The 22,594-nt window shown below is 43.9% G+C and overlaps 1 protein-coding gene across 15 annotated transcripts; it reads left to right on the forward strand.

Moving 5' to 3' along the window:
- The first annotated feature begins 1,986 nt into the window (after positions 1-1,986).
- On the forward strand, positions 1,987-21,094 carry LOC149353884 (uncharacterized). 15 transcript variants are annotated; one of them, XM_089582935.1, is made up of 8 exons: positions 1,991-4,531; positions 5,249-5,411; positions 12,100-12,296; positions 12,358-12,523; positions 12,710-12,808; positions 13,141-13,280; positions 14,099-15,919; positions 20,739-21,094. In XM_089582935.1, the coding sequence occupies exons 1-4, from the start codon at positions 4,480-4,482 to the stop codon at positions 12,420-12,422; spliced, it is 477 nt and encodes a 158-aa protein (XP_089439061.1). In that variant the 5' UTR covers positions 1,991-4,479; the 3' UTR covers positions 12,423-12,523; positions 12,710-12,808; positions 13,141-13,280; positions 14,099-15,919; positions 20,739-21,094. The 15 variants fall into 15 exon arrangements, with proteins under 15 accessions (XP_089439062.1, XP_089439065.1, XP_089439061.1 ...); XM_089582938.1 differs by having other exon boundaries at positions 14,099-14,170; positions 17,749-21,094; XM_089582941.1 differs by having other exon boundaries at positions 14,099-14,170.
- The last annotated feature ends 1,500 nt before the right edge of the window (positions 21,095-22,594 follow it).

A 22,594-nucleotide genomic window follows, 5' to 3' on the forward strand; every position in this document is an offset into this window, starting at 1 on the left:
ACATATGCTGTACATTATTATGACGGTTGATGTAACGTCAGCATAAAAACAGCACATACACCATGGTATACAGAACATTTGATGTCATAACAGAGTTTATTTATTTTATTTATTATTACCCTCAGGATATAAACATTACAGAGGGGAGTGGGTTTTAATCAATAAACAAACAAAAAGTATGCACAGCAACAAGAACATACAAGTAATACTGTAAGTGACAGTTAAGTTTGGTTAAAAAATGATGTAAACAAAGTCCCCTAACACTTAATATAACACAATGAAATTCGCGATAACGTTTGAGTGTACACAGTGGTGAAATTAAATAATATATGAACACACAGGAAGGAGGTAGGTTTTATACAATGTTAAGAAAAACTCGCATGGTCTATATTGCGCACGGCAGACTGAAATAACCAAAATTTATCGATTGTTGCAACGGAAGAGGGAAGGCGGTTCCAGTCTTTAGATGTGCGGGGTATGTATGAATCGGAGAAACATTTAGTGTTGCATGAATTTATGCCAACCTTGTGAGCGTTGTCAATGCGCGATGATACATATGAAGGCGGAATGAGCAATTTATCGTGTAAGTCATCATGGTAAAATATCTTATGAAAGAGGCATAACCGTGCATGGTTTCGAGGAAATGTGAGGGGTAGCAGATTGAGATTAGATTTCATTGAGGATGCACTAGCGGTGCGGTGATAATTAGAGATGAAACGAGCTGCATTATTTTGAATCATTTCTAGCTGGTTAATGAGATCAGTAGTGCCCGGGTCCCAAACTGAAGATGCGTATTCAAGTTGCGAACGAACTAACGTTTTTTAAAAGAGAAGCTTGGTACTAGAAGGGGCCGAGCGATAGTTCCGTTTTAAGTAGCCTAGCATGCGGTTAGCTTTGTTGACAATGAATTCGACATGACTGTTCCAGCTAAGGTTAGAAGCGATATGAATGCCTAGGTACTTGTATGACGCTACTGATTCGAGAGCTACATTGTTAAAGGGGCCCTGCACCATAATCTGAGTGCATTGTTTTTGTAATTGTTGAGTTATGGCGACGCTATTACCACCGGTCATAACACGCATATTTTTGTATTTAATATTTTAAGTTGCTCGAGAATCAAAACCTTGGCACTAACGGCGTCGGCACACAGCGGTGTTCTTTTGCATTTTTGCAGCGGATATGACTTCAGCTGGCGAGCGATTATGATTGGATGAACAACTAATAACGAGCTAATTGTGTTCGTGAGCAAAAATATCTTATAATTTGTTGTGTGCTTTTATATTAAATTGAAAAAAAACGCATCTTTTCTTACACAAAAGCATTTCAAAGCTTGTTAGAAAAAAAAGCCCCAGCAGAGGCGCTGGCTATTACTTTGCATCAAAGAACTTCGTGGCCTCCTGCTGCGCCGCTCTGCCCAAGATCCACCCACAACCGGTGTCGCACTTCGCCGCCGTGCAGCAGTTCCTGAGCGCTGCTTGGCTTGGTATACAAATATCGCAAGGAAAGACAAGATCACCTTGTTATCAGAAAGACTGCCAGCTATACTCGAGCAGCGACAAAGCATGCCTACTTATGTGGCGAGCTTACGGCAACGGCACCGCTCGCGGGCGCTCCGGGCGACGAGCTCTGCTGCTGCCTGGCTGCCGTGGTCGTCGCTAGGCCTATAGCTCGTCTCGCGTCGAAGCCGCAGCGGCCGGCGCTCGGAAGGCGCCTGCGCTATAATAAAAGGCCTACTCTTCACACCGCTTTTCTGTCAACAGCATTATCTCGCAATAAAATAATAGCGTGGTGAATTTCCGCTACGCCCTCAGCAGCGGAGCTAGCGGGCGCCAGTCGAGCCGGACCCCGTCGGGTCAGAGGCAGCTGCGAGGCGGTTCTCGCAACAAATTCGCTCGTGCCACAGTTGTCCCTTTTACCAGCAACTCGGTATAGGCCAGTGACCCAGAAAAATGATATATTTCTCATTTTCCTATCCCAGGCTTTATTACTTACGTCAAGAACACTCTTTAGCACGTTTTTATGACGCTGGCAGACGGGATCCCGTCTGCTGGCATTCAGGCTGGCCGGCCGGCAGGCTCGGCTTACTTCACGTTCGCACAAGAAAATACAAAAACAACCATGCTACCTGAAAGGATGCTTTCTACCGCGTGTTGCGTAAATCAGAGAAAATCGAAAAAAAATTCTCTCGGCCTAACTGCACGTTTGTTCGGGCTCAAATTTCGCACAGAGGTTGCATTTGGCGGTCAGTTTTGTTTTATACCACATTTAGGTGGGGTACTTGCCTGATTCGGTCAGAATTATTTGGAAATCCCCATCGTCTGCGGCGACGGTGAACCAAAATCGAAAGACTTCGCAGCAATGGTACGCGTGGCGCCATTGCTGCGATGACAGCGCGCGCCTTCCATGGCATCCTCAGAATTGTACGTGGCACACACAGCCGAGTCGGCGTGGAAGAAACTAAGTGTACAGGAATGAAGACATTGTGCGTCGTCGAATCAGTTGAATAAACGACTGTAGCCCAGAAACAATTTGTTTTTAATGAAGCAGTTCCCCCCGACCTTTTCAGTTTACGGCGTCGCTCTACCCCGGCCAGCATGGCGATCCTCTGCGCAATGCTCAGGATGGCGTCTGCGGGCCGCCGCAGCCCAGAAAACTGGCAAGGATGCAGTGGGGTCGTGCGGGGATCCTGGGGTGTGCCTCCAATTCCTCTTACAATGTTTTTTTTCTCTCTCTCTGTAGGGCGGGAAGACTGGTCGGTTCCGCAGGCCTGCTGCGCGGTGGTGGCGGCGGATCGTTGTGCGCAGGGCCTGTTGAGACCATGGGTCCAGGCCTTTGTGGACATTTGAGCGTGTGGGCCTTCAACTCCGAAGACACGACGTGGGACGCTGGGATGTCATTAGCAGGGTTGTTCTTTCTACGTACAAAAGTTAGCGCAAAACACGACACTCACAAGAAAGGTGGACAGGTTCTACACTTGGACAGGTGGATGCACAACCTGCTGTCTGCAGTGGTGTCTAGGGTTGAGCGGGCACCGTACAAAGGGGTCTCCTGCTGTGGATGGAAATGTGGCCACATCCGAGTTCGGTCAAGAGATGACACTGGCAACACAGGAGATGATACAGCACCGATGATGACACGGTGAACTACACTTCAAACACTCCGCAAGTGTGGCAGCAGCTCACGATGTGCAGCTGGCGGAACGATAGAAGCTGGGAGAACAACCAAGGTGGATGTAGAATGGCGAAGGCTGGGCACAAAAACGGTCTAGCGCGACTGCAGCACAGCCACTTTGGGCGGCCGAAACACTTCTATAATGAAATTCAAAAGCACAAATGAAAATGATATTAAACAACAAAAAGAAATTAATATTTTAATGACCACGTTTTATAAAATAGGTAAATTATTTCAGCAAAACATCACGCCGAATTTTGTAATTTTTTTGCAACGGTCTTGTTGCGCCCTCTGCTGATGACTGTGCGGTGCATTTGCAGCGCTACTTTGCAGGCCTTGTTTCGGTCCCGGCCACAGTGGCTGCAGGACATGCTGCGGGAGACGAAGCGATTTCATATCTCCAACTGCCTGCTATGGCGCGCCTTGGAAAGCGTGCAGATTAAGCTCGCCGGTCTCGAAATGGCTCCTTTAAGAAGTTTTTGTCGTCCTTGCCCGTCGCTTCTCTGTCACCGTTTGGCAAGATCTGCACCCCGCTGCACCGCTACAGCGTTTCCTTCGGTGTACGGCCAGTGCGAAACCTTTTCCCGAGGCTTCGCGCTCATCGTTTCAAGCGCTTAGCTCTGCATTTCAGTGAGCTTGCGGCATGTGAAGAAACATTGCTCCGTGGCACATTGTGACAGCGTGGGTTGTACCGTGGGTGTCTTACCAAGACTACATCGCTTCCCTCTGGACTTTCGCAGGTGAGCTCTTGCCGTTGTCGTCTGCTCTATCGACTGTTGCGGAAATAAACGCGCCCCGTAAAATGCTTCTTTCAGCTAAACGGGCTCACTGTTCGAGCTCAAATTTCGCATAGAAATGGCATTTGGTCGGCAGAATTGTTTAATACCACGTTTGCTTGGGGTACTTACCTGATTCGAACAGAATAAGTCGGATATTCACATCGTCTGCGGCGACGATGAAGAAAATTAAACTGCTCTGCCAGATAGATAGATAGATAGATACTTGAGGCCGTACCCTTTGTAACGGGCGGGCACCACTAAAGTGAGCACCCAGACCAAACAAAAAACGCGGTGAAAGCGCACAAGAAAGGAGAGAAAAAATAAAAAAATAAAAAAAACGCAAAGTTCAGAGCAAGGAGTTCGCTCATCGACCGCGTTCACATTCGACTCTGCGGTTTCGCGCGGTTAGACACAGTGCGCCACCAAAGAGTCAGTCGACGCTTGGTTCGCAGCACACCCTCGCTCTTGAGCTTGGAGTTGTCTCCCTCGTCGTCCACCGCAGGATCGTGAAAGCCGAGCGCCTGAGGGAATGTGGTGCCCTCTGTCGGCATCGGATGGAGTCTCTGGCACGACATCACCAGGTGCTCGATGGTCTCCTCCGCATTGCCACACGCTCGGCATAGTGCTGCCTGTGCTTCTGATGTTGCATCGAAGCGACGGCGGTACACCAGTGTCCGCAGCGCTCCGGCCCGGGCCTCAAACAGCAGTGTGCTACCAAGGCCGTTGTCAAAGATCTTTTCGGGTCCGATGCTGTTCTTGCACTCGCGGTACACAGCCAGTGTCGGTTTTTCAGCGAGCGCCTGCAGCCACTGCTTATTCTCCAGTTCTTGGACCCGTCTCCTTGCCTCCTGTTTCCACGCCGTTGCTGATTCGGCATTTATGGGTGTCTGGAAAAGGCCATACTTGCCTTGTATCCGGTGGAGGCGCTTCACCCATGTAGTGCGTAGGCATGTCGCAGCGAGGTATTCAAAGACCCGCCTAGCCCATCGGTCGCGGCTCATGAACTGGAGTCGACCGCGGTACTCTAGCTTGCTGCATGCCTCCCTTTCCTCAAAACTAGACCATCCAAGGTCGCCATCGCACCGGTGGCGCCATCTCGTTTGTTGGTGGTGAACTATCGCCCCAGTGGCGCCATCTCGTTGGTTGGTGGTGAACAATGAGCAATAGAGCGAGGTTCGGGGGGGTTTGAAGACGGTCTTTCAACTGGTTTTTCAATGCTCACAGAAAACTTAGCTTGGCAAAACTAAGTTTTCAGCAAGCTAACTCGGTTTTTGGCACTAAAGGAGATTTCTTTTCAGGCACAAGCGTCTTTGATTTTACATGCATTGTGGCGCTTGATGGAGCGAGGTGCTTTGAAGGCCTGAGCTTTCTGCCTGCCATGGAGATCCTTTTTGCTGCATACTTTTGTCTCAACATCAAATACAGTCAAGAAGTGCAAGCCACATTGGAATTCAATCAGAGGTAAGCACATAAATTTTTCTCTTGCGTATCGGCACGTTTTTGCCATATCTATCTCTCTGACTGTTGCAGTAGCCTTATACTCAGTGAGACGTGAGAAAAAGCTGCATGCAAACTCCATAAGCCTGGCATCTCTCCCACAACATCTGACATTGTTGCGATTAAATGTGCATGTGCATTTTGTGCGTGGTTTGACAACCTTAATAATACGAACTGATGGACGAGTAGGTCGAACATTACGGTGAAACGGCGCTGTGGCACATGGACTAAGAAATGACACAACTACTTATCTCAACTATGTGGCTCAAGCATATGTGAAGCTGCTAGGAGTTGGATGGCTTGTGTCAGAAATCGGGAGTCCGCTGTGCTTTCCAGTGCATGCAACCATGGCTTTCATTCTTTTGTTACAGTTTTTTTATGCCATGCTCGGGTGGCCCCAAGCAGCACTGTCCGATGGCCTTTCATTGCACACGTCTTGGAATCCTCTTGGTGGCCATCATACTTGGCCAGGATTCTGTTTCCTTGATAGGAGATAACTTGGGCACCATGCTGAATGCAATTAAATAGGACGACCATTGGTCATATTGCTTGGCAACTCTTTGGCCACCGTGCACGATCCGTTCTGAATTCGCTGAATATTCGTATAACACACCCCGGCTAAAAAAAATTCATGGGGCACTTTGACGATCTAAAGAGCGTGAGGCGAAAGGCATTCCATGTCTGACTAGTCATGATTGTTTAATGACTAACCAGTTATGACTAATTATGACTGGTTAATGCATATAGTTATGACTAATTAGTTGTTACTAATTACCACTAATTAGTCGGTGACTGGTTAATGACTAATTTTATGGCTGATGGCATATATGGTTATGACTAGTTAGTCATGTCTTGTAATGACTCGTCTTGGCCGGCAGTATGAGCTATTAAATGCTTTCACCTTAATATTAATGTATGCTGTGAGGGTCTGCGCCTGTGTGCATCGTTTTTATTTCGTCGCCACTTTCGCGCACGTCATTCCGGCGCACGACCGGCGTGTTCCGGCGCATGCTTCGTGTTGGTCGGACGGACGCGTGGCCTGCGAGAACGCCGATAAAAGAAATAGTTCTCCTAAAAAAATTCAGTCGTAATGTGGAAACCATCTGTATCTGAGCGAATATTGCAAGTAAAGAAAACATCCACTTATTTTCCATAGATATAATTGCAATCTGTGCATATAAACTTGGGCAGAAAAGTTTGTTGTCAGCATGATTTTGTATTCGTCCGCCGGGTGTGCCGCACGTGATACTTCTGTCATCGCGGTACACCGGAATGTGCAGTGCCGTCTCTGCACCTGCTTCGTTGTCGCCTGTGTGATCTGCGAAGTTTTACGACAACGTTTTGCGACAGTCCTTTTGGGGTATTTGAGCTGAACGTGTCTCCGGCGATTGAAACATCCCGGAGTACCATTTCGGGATAGATCTTCTTGTCTTCTGGAGTTGATAAAGGTAAGCCTAAAATCTTTCCTACTGCAAGTACGCCATGTGTCTTATTTTAAGCTTGGAGACAGTTCGAAGCTGCACCCAACTTATTTTTCATTGTCCCGGACTACTAGGGACCCGATCAGCCTTCCCCGTCAACTAAGGCATTGTGGCTTTAATAAACGTTTTGATCATCATCATTCTCCTGGGCTGGCGGAGGTTTGCAATCGCCACTGTGCAGTTGGCGGAAATGAATTGCCATTCGAAATTGAAAGCACTCTTGAAAGAAAAAAAAAAAACGTGGTTGAGGCGCGGTCACAAGTTCTATAGCACTTGCAGGTCGGTGGTCGCACAGTAATTTACGGGTAACGTTGCCGTGGCATAAAAAGATAGCCCTAAAAAAAATTATGTGTGCTGTAGTGTGAAAAATGTTTTCAGATTAACACCAGCGCTTGAAATAAGCCAACGAGGTATAAAGAACTATTAATTAATATCACCGTGTGCCAGTGAACAAATTTGAAAGCTGGGCCTGTGCATTGGTTTTCTGGGCCTCTGCATTTACACTCCGGACTCGCAACACGTGCTTTTCGGATAGGCGCGCCGGACTACACGTGCTTTGCGGACTTAGGCGCGCATGTACTTTCATTCATTCTTTCTGCGAGTGCATGCAATACGCGCGATCACTTCCCCCATATTTATGTGCCAGATTTTTAAAAAAATCTTGCTATTGGCCGATTCGAAAGCAAACATCGCTGGCAAAAATGACGTTGTGGTCTGCGTTCTTTAAGATGAATAGAAGCATCTGTTATTTTATCCCGTGTTCTCTCAATTGCTTTGTGATGCAAGTGGAAACAGATATGCACCAAATGGCTATGTTATTGAAAATAAGTAAACATACATTTACAGTTCTTGTTATACCCGTGCCACACGTTCGAATGAAATGCCACTGAGTGCTTAAGTTTTAGCGCCATTCGCGCGGTGCCACACGCATAAATATAATGGCATTAGCATTACTGCCATTTGCAGCGTACTGATCAGTACACCACAACTCATTCGCCCGAGCTGTGTGTACTCTTGTCCCGATTACACTCGCAAAAAAGCACATGATTTTGTAGTAACAATTGAACTTTCTAACCAGTAGCAAATAGTTAACTTAGTAGCAAATGTTTAATGGTTAATGAAGTAGCAAATGGTCAACTTTCAGTCAAATTGGACATACCTCTTCTGCATTTTTAATGAGAAGGGTTCCATTTTTACCAGCACTTCTGACAGATATCTCAGCTTGTATGCTAACATGCGAGTTTATGGCTGTTTGATTTGTCAAAGAACAATAGCAGAATAATTTTTATATTGCATTTCAGCAACATTCCCAAAATCACTCATCAGTGTTTATATTCGGGTAAAATTTTTGACTGCCTTGCAAGCGTTTACTATCATTGTGACTTGTGTAAAATTATATTAAATGTGGACATGTAGCAGCAAATCTGAAAATAGCGTTAGGAAACTTAAGGCCCTAAGCATTTACTGCTGCTGCTTCTGTACGTATGGCATGGATATTAAAATAGGGCCAGCGATGTAGCAAAACAGAATAAAACTGATTGCATATTGGGGGGTGCAGAAATTAGCAGTCAGCTTCTCTGCGAAGCAAAAACACCTCACTGGGGTGGTGTTGCTCTTCCTGCAGCTAGAAGTTTGGAGCCGCGCTAGAGATTTCCGTTGTGAGCCTCATGCACATGCACTTCCCATGGCATGGAGACAGTCCGTCTCCCCTTACCTCATAGCCTTGGCTGCAGAGCCACTGAATGCTGCACAGCTTTGTTTTATCCCCCATTGCGAAGCAGTAGCTTGGGTGAACTGTGCTTAATACCTTAAATGCAATAGCTGCATAAAGCAGGAACGTGAAGGAGACTCAGCATTTCTCAGACTGTGGAACTCTTCACTGATGTACCTAATTTCTTCCCCAAAAACCAGTGCCCATGGTGAAGGACTTTTCTGGTGCAAGGAAGCTGGCTTTCAGATTTCTGTAACTCTATTGCCTTGTCAGTCTTGCTGAAATGTTTTAATGCCAGAAGGATGTCAACACTGACCTGGCCATGTCTTGATCAGAATCGTGGTATGTTGTACACTATCTGAAGTGCAGAGTGTGCGTTATAATTGTGAGAATTGTGCGTTATAATTTCTTGTGGCACTTTAAATTTCTGTGTTTCCAGGATGAATCTCGAGAACTGGAAGCCAGCTCCTCCTGAAAGGTGAATTTCGAGATTCAGTAGTGGTGCACAGCAGCTAGCTAATCGCATATAGGTAGTGTCGAGAAGCAATATGATTAGGTGTTCTGATGCAGAACTGTCACAGAAAAGGCAAAGGAGGGAAATTAATGCAGAAGCTGAAGCAAGCATATCTCGTATTGATAAGTTTGCCAACAACGGTCCTGCTAGCAAATCTCATGTACAGCCAGAAGAGCACACAGAGGAAGCTCAAATTCTAGTATCAGAAGGTGTGTCCAATGAACTGCGGAACTTTCAAGATCAGGCACATAGTCCAGGTCACAGTTTGTCCTCATCTGATGATAATGGGGTAGCTGTCGACGCTGACAGTCAACCTGAAGATATTGTCTCTTCTCTGAGGAGGTGGGCTGTAGAGAACAACATAACGCATGCAAGCATTGACAGCCTGCTGCAAATTCTAAAATCTAAATTGCCACAGTTGCCAGGCTCTGCACGGGCACTTCTTGCCATGCCATCCGTTGTAGACATAGATCGTTTGAGCAATGGGCAGTACTTTCATTTCGGCTTGAAAAGGAGCATATCCACTCTACTCGACCGAATGCAGCCACTACCGAGTGTTGCTTGCCAAATCAGCTTTAATGTTGATGGCCTTCCACTGTTCAAAAGCAGTGGAAAGGAGTTTTGGTGCATTCTTGTGGAGTTGCATCATCCGCTACACCGCAGGGATGACAGCGTTTGTTTGGTTGGGGCATTTTGTGGCGTCAGTAAGCCTCTGCTCAATGAATTTGTCCAGCCATTCGTGGAGGAACTGTCCGAGGTCCTCAGCACAGGAAGATGGCACAGCAGCATGCACGATAATGTCTCGCTGAGAGCATTTATATGTGATGCCCCTGCCAGAGCATTTCTGAAGGCAACTAAAGCTCACAATGCTAGGTCAGGGTGTGAGAAGTGCACGTCGGAGGGTGTTTTTCGTGGGCGCATGACGTTTCCAAACACTAGGGCACCTCGTCGTACTGACTCTGCCTTTGCACAGCAGGAAGACGAAGACCACCACAAAGGCCACTCTCCTTTTGTGGCACTTGAAGTGGGAATGGTAACAGCTTTTCCGCTTGATTATATGCATCTTGTATGTTTAGGTGTCACAAGAAGACTGATGCTAATTTGGCTGAAAGGAGACCTGTCTGTGCGATTGAATTCAGCTCGCGTGGGTAGGTTATCTGCTCACCTTCATGCACTGAGGTGTGAAATTCCAAAAGACTTCCCCAGAAAATGTCGAGGTGTAGATGAAGTTAACCGGTGGAAAGCTACAGAATTTCGTTTTTTTGTTCTCTATGCTGGCCCACTTGTGCTGAAAGACATTCTGCCTGCAGAGCTGTATGAGCACTTTTTGACCCTTCATGTAGCGGTGGCTCTCCTCGTGTGTCCCTCTCTACGGTGTCGTGTTCAGTATGCAGAACAGTTAATGCACTATTTTGTGGAATGTGGAATCTCACTGTATGGCAATGAGTTTCCTGTGTACAGTATTCACAACCTGGTCCATTTGCCTAGTGATAGCCTGCATTTTGGTCCACTGGACACATTTAGTGCCTTCCCTTTTGAAAATTACCTGCAAAAGGTAAAGCGACTTGTGCGGACAGGCAGAAAGCCTCTTGAACAGCTTGTCAAATGGGTTGAGGAAATTCACAGCCTCTCCCCTACGAAGTTGCCAGCAGCCATCACAACCAATACCTGCCGAATAGTTCTGTCATCTTGACATTCTGATGGCCCGACTTGTGGAATTCAGTGTCAAGCACAGTTCCGAAAGGCAAGCTTTGCTAATTCAGATTTAACGACTGCAGGGCCTGAGAGATTTGCACTCTTGAAAGATGGTCGTATCATAGGCATCTGTAACTTTTTGCAGTGTGAATCTGAGGTTATTGTTATAGGTGAAGAGCTTGAGCATGTTGAAAGCCTGTACAACCATCCATGCAATTCTTCCACAGTTTCTTGTTATGCTGGTCATGGGCTTTGTCAGCAGCTCTTGCCTTATGCGTCTTCTGACATAGCCTGCAAGGGTATGGTCCTCACATTTGGAAAGAGGCTAGCTTTCTTTCCACTTTTTCATATGTTTTGAGCCAGCTTGTGCCATATTTTCTACAGCTAAAGGAGGACCCTAGTCTTTGAAAAAAAATTTTTTTTATTAATGAACTCAAAATTATGAAATTTTCAAGGTACATGTATTTTTGTGTGCTGATTCTAAATATGTAATTTAGTTTCATGTGAAAGAAGTCCTTGTGTGCTTGTGAAATATGTTATGCAAGTCATTTGGAGAGACCATTTAAAAAAATTTCCCTGCAAGGAACTTGCTGAAATGCATGACATTGGTTTGTCTTGACATTAAGGAGTGCAGTAAGGGCAAAATTATCATCCTGTCTGTTATAGAAGTTGAGTTATGGAGATTTGAAGTTGCCGCTTCAGGAATGGCAAGGAAAGTTGGTATACTGGTTTCTGGAGTGGCAACTTAGAAACCTTAACTCAAGTTCTATCATAGACAGCAGGATAATTTTACCCTTATTTCATTCCTTGATGTCAAGGCAAACCAATGGCGCACTTTTAGCAAGCTCCCTACTGCAAACTTTTTTGAAAGCTCCAAAAATTAACTTAACATATTGCATAAGTGCACAAGGGCTTGTTTTACATACTTTACATATTTCGAATCAGCGTGGCAAAATACATGTTCCGTGAAGATTGCATACCTGACTTCATTAATCAAATTTTTTTTTTAAAGACCAGGGTCTCCCTTTAAACGTCTGCTGTCAATGTAATCACGAATTGTCTCCATGTTTCAGACTTCCGAGTAACGGGGGTTTACTGTGAACATTTGCCGAGCCATTTCATCTAATCTTTTTGTTCTGGTTTCTCTTCTGCACAGTCCTTCCAAGATTTCACATGAAAACTGGATGTAACGAAAAATTGCAGCTTTTCTCAATTTTGTTATATCTAATATTAATTCTGTTTCCCCCCCAGGTATCATTTGGTTGAGTTTTTATGTGACAAGAGCACATATGTTGTTCCATCGTCATGGCTTTTGAATGATGCAACATCAGCATTTGCTTATTGGCCTCCGGCTAAAACAAAATTGGATGCCATCAAGGCAATGACCTCAAGGAAGCTGATTGATGAAAAATGGAGCCTCCATGAAGTTAGAGTCGTCGCCACGAAAGGTAATGTTTATTCTTAGCGAAATAATATTAACTGCTGACTTAGGTTTGCACGCCCGTTTAGATATCCTCAAGGAGGCACTGGACAGACTGACTGATGCCGAAAAGACATCAAACCTCGACTCTTGACACTGATCATGAGAGGCAATCTCGCAAAGTTCGGAAGCGGCGCTTGCTTTCAAGCTCAGATGAAGAGGGCCTGGTGGTGGAGCCGCCACACCAGCTAAAAGGTACCCAACCCCTAGTAGTGTCTTCATTCTCAATGGTATATTCAAGAGCTGACTTGAACTGTTCACTACTTTTTGCCCATGTTATTCTTGCAGTTTTCCTGCATGCTTGTTTGCTGCGTTTATTGTTTAATTTTCAGAAATTCTCAGTATTTCACTCCCCTAGGCCTTCTTATGTATGAAAAACAGTTCGCAGGCTGCCACCGCCACCTTCTGCGAGACCACATGTGCGGCAGCCGTTGAGCCCAATGCCAACCCAGTCGCAGGCTCATTGTCGTGAACTGACAGGTAGGGAGGGCTACTAGAAATTGGCAACCAGATTTAAAATGCACAGTGAATACAACAAGTAAAAACTGCGCATTCAGTGGGTGAATCATACTTTAATTTAAACTGTAAGAATAGTTTTATGCCAAAGTTTACCTGTTGTTTCTGTACCGACTTTTAAAAGACATACATAGGTGCTAATAGGGGAACCATGAGAAGTCCATTCACTGCTTCCTTGACTGTGATCTATAGTACTTGAATATCAACACTTTAAATTCGTATGGAGCTGACAGGATTATTACGAGCAGCTCTCATGGAAAGCATTGCATGTAGTTGTATTTTGTAACCGCCTGCAGGGAACCAGAACTCCTCCCGGTTCCAGTGTCCAGGACGGAGACCAGCGAGGCTGCAATACCTCGGCTGTCAGCAACCCTAGGTCAGCAGCTGCCTGCGGTGTCTCCACCACCAGCAGCAGAAACAGCAGCACCACAGCAAAGTATGTTAGGCTACTGTTATTTTAAAGAATGACAAATTGCTTAATCTATAAAAAAATTATGTTCACTGTGATTAACCTGTTTGTCTTGGCAATCTAAAACCATACCTCAGTATTCATGAAATCTCTATTTAGCAATCTCTATTCCAGTGAGCAACCAAGCAGACTTTGAGAAGCTTAACCTCAGTTGTACGTAGAGAGGGCTGCTAGCAGACAAGGGTACCGGAGTGTTTGAAACCAGCTGACAGTGTTTGAAACCGAGAGAAGCATAGGGGGCCAATTTTATGATGGTTTCAATTGGTGCGAAATTATTAGCATAACCATTTCAAAGATGGGAGATATATGGAGCAAAGAGCAGAAGAAAACCACATAATGCTGGTGAGATCTGAACCTATGACCTCAGCATATCTCGTACGGTGCTCTGCCTGTCGCTGCAGTAGTTGTCCAGATATGCATAAAAGTAGAAGGCTGGAGAAGTGATTGCCTTCTCCTCTGTTTTGTTGAAATCTTTTCTATGTAAAGGAAAATTGCACAACTAGTTGTAGACTGATGAACACAACAATGGAAAGAAGAAACTTCCCGTATGCTTTACTTTGTTTCAATGACCATTGGCTTTTTTCATGGGCTGACAATGTGCGTATTCAATGGCAGGGCCGAGAAGTTTGGCAAATTTTGATGGGAGTGCATTCCTTGGGTGTTGCCTCGCAACAACCATAGCATGACAAGATTTCGATGAGAAAGTGATCAAAGGGCCCTTTCATTATGTGAGGATTTTGTGGGACGAGAATAATGCTTACACTAGGATACTGTTTTATTTGCAGTGGAAGCAAGCCAACCCGCGACATTGCAGGCAATTTTGGACGCAGTTCAAAAGCTTCACCGACGTCAGATCTGTAAGAAGAGCAAGCATATATTTCAATTTACAGTTAAATCATAATATAAATGCATCTGTGTCGTGGTTTAATGGTTTCGATTTGTTTTGTGTTCCTGATAAAGATGACGGATCTCGAGTTCGTTTTCCAAAGTTACAGGAAATGTTGTATCACCTAATACCTCTTCAATCTTTCCAGAAAAAAAAAACTTCATGAACAGCCCTTTTTAAGTGGAATAAATCATGTCGCAATGCTGTCAAAGATATATTGGCTGTACATGCAAAATGCGGTGATGACTGCTCTGAGTAGCTTGCATGGCTCATTGAGAGGGTAGTCGTATGGCACAGCGTCTTTAGAAGTTCACAACTACACTGAGTGAAATTCAGTGGTAGCAATGCGAATCGCAGCAATGAAGATGCTCGAGATGTGAAGTGTCGACAGATTAGTTTTCTTTACTTACGTTGCTCAGAGATGATCTTAAAAAGAGAAGTGCTTAAACATGTCTCTCCTTTACACTTTCTATGCTTTGAAAAAGAAGTTATGAAAAAACTTGCAGACGTCCTCGTGACGGTAAATGACCTGCGTAAAGAGCAACGCAGCAGATCAGTTCAAGCTGCTCTGAGGCTGCCAGCAGACTGCCCTGGTTTGCCGGTAGTGTCGCTGGAGGCACTAATTTCTTTTGACGCTTATCTGCAAGATGAGCAGCACATGCAGTCTTTGGTATGTAGTTAGTCCTTTAGAGCATTTTACTTGAGAGATCTAGCGTATATATATTCATGTAGGAACCCAACTCCGCAAAGAGCTTTTATGTCGGAGGCAATGTGAGCACTAATTAAATTTCAGGGGAAAAAATTGAAGCTAAGGAAAGCTTGTTCGTGGCTGTAGACACTTTATTATACAAACCTCAGCTATTTGTTTCAAGTATTGTTAAAAGACTATAGCCACCTCATTTTAGTTGCGTTTTCTTCTTTCAAATGATGCGTTAGACGTTAAAATACATGAATGGTATATTTTGGTTTCTCATGCGCTCATGCTATTTTGGTTTCATCAATTGAACGATGGCTGTGATGTGTGGTGGACTTTTAGGTTGCTCGAGGCATGAAGAAGAAACCTGCAATATTAACGCTGATACATAGTTTTAATCGACTACAACACCTAAACCAGTCTGCTTCGAGAGCTGGGACGACAACAAATGGCATATCAGCAGTTATATTGCCACTTTTTTCACACCTCATGTGACCTGACGGCCAAATACATTTCACAGCCATCATTTGGTTGTGAAACCAAAACATAATCGAGAAGAAATGCAATTACAATTTATATAATGGTCGTATATGTGAATACACGTGCTGATCCATGTATATTAAGGTCTAAGGTATCAGCTGAAAGAAAACACTCAAGCAAAAATTTGGTGTCTATAGTCCTTTAATTGGTATACCAGAGCTGTACCTGAAGATAGACTAAACACGCATGCATTTCAACAGTGTGAACTTAGAAAAATCTATGCACATAACCCTTTCTGCGGTTGAGGCACTTGGCAGGGCCAGCACGTCTACATGAGCGTAATGTGCTTGAACTTCAGTGCAGCCTTTTTCTTTTTCCAGGTCTCATATTTTGCATTAAAAGGGGGCACAGATGCAAAGGGTGCTGTGCAGCGAATTTTGAAGGCAACAGTAAGCAAGCCTGTTGCCCTGCAGTGCAGCTGGGCAGGCTCGAGGGGCCTAAAGCATAGCTTTAAGAGCCTCAGAAACATTCTGAGCCTGCTTCTTGGTAAGCAATGCCGTCCATAAACTGGAATAGTGTGCAGTGGTGGGAGTGAACAGCCCAACTACTACTAGGTACTACTACTTTAAGAGCTATGTGCAGCATTCCTCAGTTAGGCTGCTCGGCTGCTGACCCGAAAGACGTGGGTTTGGTCCCGGCCGCAGCGGTTGAATTTCTTTGGAGGAGAAATTCTAGAGGCCCGTGTACTGTGCGATGTCAGTGCACGTTAAAGAACTCCAGGTGGTCGAAATTTCCGGAGCCCTCCACTACGGCGTCTCTCATAACCTTAGTCGCTTTGGGACGTTAAACCCCATAAACCAAACCTCAGTTAGGCTTAGCCAGTCATCAACATTGAGCGTAGGTAAGGGATAGGCACAAAGGAAGGCGTGGAGAGAAGGTCAGGCATGTGCAAGTGTGAGCCTTTCCGTCTCTACCACTGGGAAAACCCTGCAGTGACTACTTAAGGCTCCATGCAGGTACAGGGCTCTCTAGACTATATGAGCGTTTCGGTGAGCATAAGGTCACAAATGAAAGTGCTTAGTTTGCGAAGACTTAGCTCGTCACGTAGCCAAAACTGGAATCGAGCAGAAATATCACTCCCAGGCAGCAATGCATGCAGCAGAGAGGAAGTGTAGTGCTTGGGACGCTGCACATCAATGTGAGGCCAGAGCCAGCTACTGTGTGGCGGGGGTGTAGAGGATGAATGCGCTTGAAACAAGATTATATACCTTGATCAAACGGTAGATGCTGCCAGTGTAGAGACAAAACGACATGTCTCAAACATCCAGCACTGCATGCTGCCAAAGGTATTGCTGAATTTTGCATTGAAAGTGAGCCTTAGAACTTTCGACCCAACAGGTGAGTCTGGAAATAATGTAAATTTCATGCATACTCTGATAAAATTTCTCAGAAAAATTTGCAAATGGGTTGAAATCAATATTATCTTTATTTCTAATTTTCATGGCAGGTGCATAAATGTGTTGTACTTCGACATAATGTTGACAGAAGAATGAAGTGGAAAAAGGCTCTGAAGATGTAGCAGTTGTGTGTTCAGGCTTTTCGAACTCTTCTTTCATTTCCATTTCTGCAACATGCTGGCTAACCTACTTCAGATATCAGTTTCAGTGTTGTGACAGCAAATGTATCTCCATGTTGAAATACCTGCTTATTGGTTTAGTGGCATTAATTAGTAAAAGACAAATTATTGTGTATGCAGAGCCTCCTAGCTTTACCAGAAATGTCGAAGTACATGGTGGTGCAGACATTTAGAGCGTGCATTGACAGCAAATTTTTCAGAATGTACAGCACATGCACTCATCCCTTGCGATAATGGCTGCAATGCTTAACGCGGTGGTAAAGGCACGGTGTGTATATATAGCACCAGCAAATCCAACCCCATGGAATTCTAATTACCATATAATCTCGTATAAGGGCTGCAGCCATAAATGGGGTGCCCCTCGTTTTGAACTACGTAGTTAAAAAACATGGTTATACGTTATTTTTTTTAAATTCATGTATGGACCACACCTTCCAAATTCACAGCCCAAATTAAAAAAAAGTGCACCCCTTTCATGAGTTTATACAGTATCACAACTAAATTTTATGCAGAGGCCTGTACTGACACCCTGATTTTTCTTTCAGTGCTTTACATGAACAATAACAGTTCAGCTTGTCCTGCAGCCACAGTTTGTGTTCTTAGCTTTTTCTTTAGTGAAGCATTTCATACAATTTGCAGTGTGTCTGTTTCTTCTGAAAGTTCATTTATTGCTGACTTGTTTTGGTGTGCGTATTTGTTAATTTTATGGCATTGGTGTGCATGTACTCTGTTTTGGCAGGTGCAACACGCAGATTGTTTGACACCACAGAAGCATGTGTCGCAGATGCCACAAAGAGGTGGCTGATGTTTGCGGGGGACCAGGAAGGGGGCCGGACTGCAAGGCGTCATGCAGCCTTAATGGCTGCATCCAGCACTTAAATATTCTGTGTATACAAATAAATGCATGAAGTAAACGTACTACCTGATTTCGGCTGTGTATTTAGTAGTGCTCATCTGTTGTCTGTAGAGTACAAAACAATATTCCGGATAGATGTGCAGAACGTAAATTATGGGAACATTATTGCAGCTATACAAGCTAATCAATTGCAAATCTAGGACTAGGTGGTTATGCCTCACTCGTTCATGGAGCATTGCAGCAAGTCTGCTTGCTTCTGGAACGTCGATATCTACTGCCTTAGTACAGGGCTGTTCAATGAACAATGGTTTTTTTCTGCCTTTTGATGTTGTTAGTCCCTTTTGAACCCAAGGTTTGTTAATTTTATATGGCAGAAATTTTTACTACAGCATTTTCCGGGCTCTTTTTTTCCAGTTTGTCTGAAAAACATCCTTTTTCGAGATGACCTCGTGATTTATCTGTTGCTGTTTGCCCAAGTCGCTGCAGATTTCTCTCATTCAGGGCAGCAGTGAGAATAAAATATGCAACTGTAGATAAGATTAACAGCATAAAAAAATGCATTTGCAAAGTGTTCCAACAGTTCTTGAATTCACGGTGCCTCACCACATTTGAATATTCCTGTAAATGGGGAGCAAAAAAGATGCGTGCAGACTTTGGCAGATTTACAAAAATGTGCAATATTTAGATGCCTGGTCCAATATAGTACTTTGCACCTTTCTTTGCAGAAGTCTTTTACAGCTATGCAATCAGCTGCTGTACTGTTGCATTTTACACCATGCTGCCAAGTGGCGATAATGGTGTTTTTTGAGACCATCATCTCCTAGAAGGGATTGTATATGTTTGAGATGTTTGGCAAGTGGTGGCCCCAAACTGCTTGCAGAATACCTCACAGAAAGGACCAGGGAGGGCTAGAAACAGCTGCAGGTACTGAAAAAACAAGGTGCTAGGAAAAAGCTAGAATATTAATTGGCCAACATGATTGGCCTACAAGCAAAGAAACTGCTTGGATTCAACATGGTGCTAGAGTACAGGCCCCATGATGGCCCAGGGCATTTCCAATGATTGTCCATGCTTGGCCTTCCTTACATTGGCCAATGGTTGGCTTGTCACCACATCCAAGCACAAATTTCGATTGGTGTCCAGCATTTTGCCAATCATGGAAGCATTGGCCACTGATGATTTGCCTTGCTTGGGCCAATAAAATTCTGCTGCTTGGAAACTGCTGTTGTATCAAAGAAATAAAAAATATGAACGCATGAAATGCAAGAAATCCTTGGTGAACCCTGCTGTTTCAGGGAAGGCCAGGAGAATAGTAGGCAGGATTTAATTAAGCTTCATTCTAACAAGGCAGCTAGTAAAGAATATTTATTTTCATATGCTAAACATCCTTGAGCCCTCCTCCAGAGATGAGTTGCAATTGAATGTGCTGTAGTTTCAAACTAAGCCCAGTGAAAGATGCTAGTCTCTTTCTATTCTCCAAAACCACGAAGAGTTGTGCTATAGGACGACATGCACACACGTCCGCTCAACCTGTCTGCTTACTGTGTATTGTTCTTTTGGGCTGTTCTTCATGGCTTTATAGAAGTCTTGAAGGCTAGCTTTTATGCGAGTATGGCTCGGTTAATAATTTTCTTCAGCTCTTTCAATCATTTGGCTGAGTAATAAAATCAGAGCTTGGCTGTATTGTCTAGTCATGTGTAACATCCCTAGTTCACAAAAACCTATGATTTCAGCATTTTTGTGCAATGATGTGCTACCAGCCACATTATCTTTTTTTGGACGATAATGTGTCTGTAGAAACCAGTACAATGACAGAACGATAGGAATGTGATTGTTTTTCATGTGAACGTTTAGGAAGAATACAACCTGGTAATGAACAAAGTTCTGCTGATGCCTTGATATGTTTGCTACTCTTCTGCTCATGCAAGCCAGCACAACAAGTGCTGCGGCTTGGCAGCAACACTCTCACATATTTGTATGAGAAATTTACAGACGGGCACCTGCCAAAAGCAGCGCTACCATATAATGCATGAATCTAGAACGAGTTCCTTTTTCAAAATCGTATGCTTCAGAAAGCACCTCGCGTTATATTGGAGCCAAGGTATGAATAGAGCACAATTTTTTTTTTCTCACTCTGGTACACCCACAGCGAGCTCACACGACAGGCTCATGAGCTGTGAGGGAAAGCAAACTTTTTGATGACCAGAAACGCGGAAAGAAAACCGTGCAGACTACTGAGAAAGAAGAGAAGGGACTGAAAGAGCCTTGAGTAGTAGGGAAGCAAAAAAATGCTGAATATGCACAGAACTGTACTGTACGGGCCGCGAAGCATTAAGACAGGAAGCGATGGCATGCGAGCCATTGCTGTGTGTGAGGCTGTGTACGTGAATGTGGGGGAGCCTTCCTCCAGAATATTGCAGATTCTTCATTTGCAAGTCGCAGAATTCAAAATTTTTTGCCAAAATTAGAAGCTGAGGCATATGGCAGTAACTGCGCTGTGGCTTATGCACAAGGCATATCTCTCGGGACAGAAATTGGTTGTATAAAGAATTCCAAATCAGAATGCACTGAGTAACTGCAGTGTCTGGAACAAGTTACTGTTGCCTGCCTAATACTGGAGTCATTTGCTCTCTTGGCATCACAGCATGCCTTACTCTGTGTGCTTTTATTGCTTTGTTTTGCTTGAAAAGCTAGTATAACCATGTAAATGATGTTAATATGTACCGTTATTTCCACAGAAGTGGCGCTAAGAGAGCATTGGACTGTTGGGAATCAAACTCAACCTAACGGCAGTTATGCATTTAGACTAGCCCTAAAATTCTGCAGGTCTAAGCAGGATGATCTAGCTTCTAAATGTGTCTTTTCCTTTTCAGGCCATTGGTGGGGATGAACCCAGAGGAAAGGAGCCGGCAGTTGTCCCGGAGGATAACCTCAGTCCACCCAAAAGTGCACAGTACCCTTCAGCAGCTTGAAAAGTTCAAAAAAAGTGGCAGGATTGCATGGCTCAGATTTAGTGTGGTTATTAACTCTGATATCAGAGCTTAGATATTGGATTATTGTGTAGAGCAAATTTAGTGTGTTTATGAACTCTGATATCAGATTAGATATTGGATTTAGTAGCTTTTGCAAATAACTGTTTTATTTATATCATTCAATGTAGATTCTCTGTATAGCTTGCTTTTGCTATTTTTTGTACCTCTGTGTTCTTCATTAAAACTTTCTAAAACTATTTAATTTCTATGCAATATTTATTCCTAGATTGCGTCTCTGCCCGAAAATTTTTGAAGGAGATGCAGAGAAGTACTGCATATAGACACATGTATATGTACAAATTTTGTGGCTTTTCTAGCTTTGTACACACAGATGTGTTATTGCATCGACTACCAGTGACAGGCTACAGACATGACATATTTACCATGCGTAGCATGCCTCTGACCTGAACGTGGGCCTGGCCCCAATCAAAAAATACGGGAGTGTAACATTGCGTATTATGTGCCGTAAAGCATTGAACAGCATGTGTTCAGTCACTTTTCAAAACTGGCCATGGGCTGCTCGTAAATGCTACGGGACATGCATATGTTAGCACCTTTGCTGTCTAATGTACAGTGCAGCATAAGAACAGAACATGGGGTGTAGTCGTATAAACAGATCATGTCATGTTAATTCAGTTGCAGCACATATGCTGTACATTATTATGACGGTTGATGTAACGTCAGCATAAAAACAGCACATACACCATGGTATACAGAACATTTGATGTCATAACAGAGTTTATTTATTTTATTTATTATTACCCTCAGGGTATAAACATTACAGAGGGGAGTGGGTTTTAATCAATAAAGAAACAAAAAGTATGCACAGCAACAAGAACATACAAGTAATACTGTAAGTGACAGTTAAGTTTGGTTAAAAAATGATGTAAACAAAGTCCCCTAACACTTAATATAACACAATGAAATTCGCGATAACGTTTGAGTGTACACAGTGGTGAAATTAAATAATATATGAACACACAGGAAGGAGGTAGGTTTTATACAATGTTAAGAAAAACTCGCATGGTCTATATTGCGCACGGCAGACTGAAATAACCAAAATTTATCGATTGTTGCAACGGAAGAGGGAAGGCGGTTCCAGTCTTTAGATGTGCGGGGTATGTATGAATCGGAGAAACATTTAGTGTTGCATGAATTTATGCCAACCTTGTGAGCGTTGTCAATGCGCGATGATACATATGAAGGCGGAATGAGCAATTTATCGTGTAAGTCATCATGGTAAAATATCTTATGAAAGAGGCATAACCGTGCATGGTTTCGAGGAAATGTGAGGGGTAGCAGATTGAGATTAGATTTCATTGAGGATGCACTAGCGGTGCGGTGATAATTAGAGATGAAACGAGCTGCATTATTTTGAATCATTTCTAGCTGGTTAATGAGATCAGTAGTGCCCGGGTCCCAAACTGAAGATGCGTATTCAAGTTGCGAACGAACTAACGTTTTTTAAAAGAGAAGCTTGGTACTAGAAGGGGCCGAGCGATAGTTCCGTTTTAAGTAGCCTAGCATGCGGTTAGCTTTGTTGACAATGAATTCGACATGACTGTTCCAGCTAAGGTTAGAAGCGATATGAATGCCTAGGTACTTGTATGACGCTACTGATTCGAGAGCTACATTGTTAAAGGGGCCCTGCACCATAATCTGAGTGCATTGTTTTTGTAATTGTTGAGTTATGGCGA

This window comes from Amblyomma mixtum, chromosome 3 (assembly GCF_055824585.1).
Source record: "Amblyomma mixtum isolate Tamu chromosome 3, ASM5582458v1, whole genome shotgun sequence".
Taxonomy (NCBI): Eukaryota; Metazoa; Arthropoda; class Arachnida; order Ixodida; family Ixodidae; genus Amblyomma; species Amblyomma mixtum.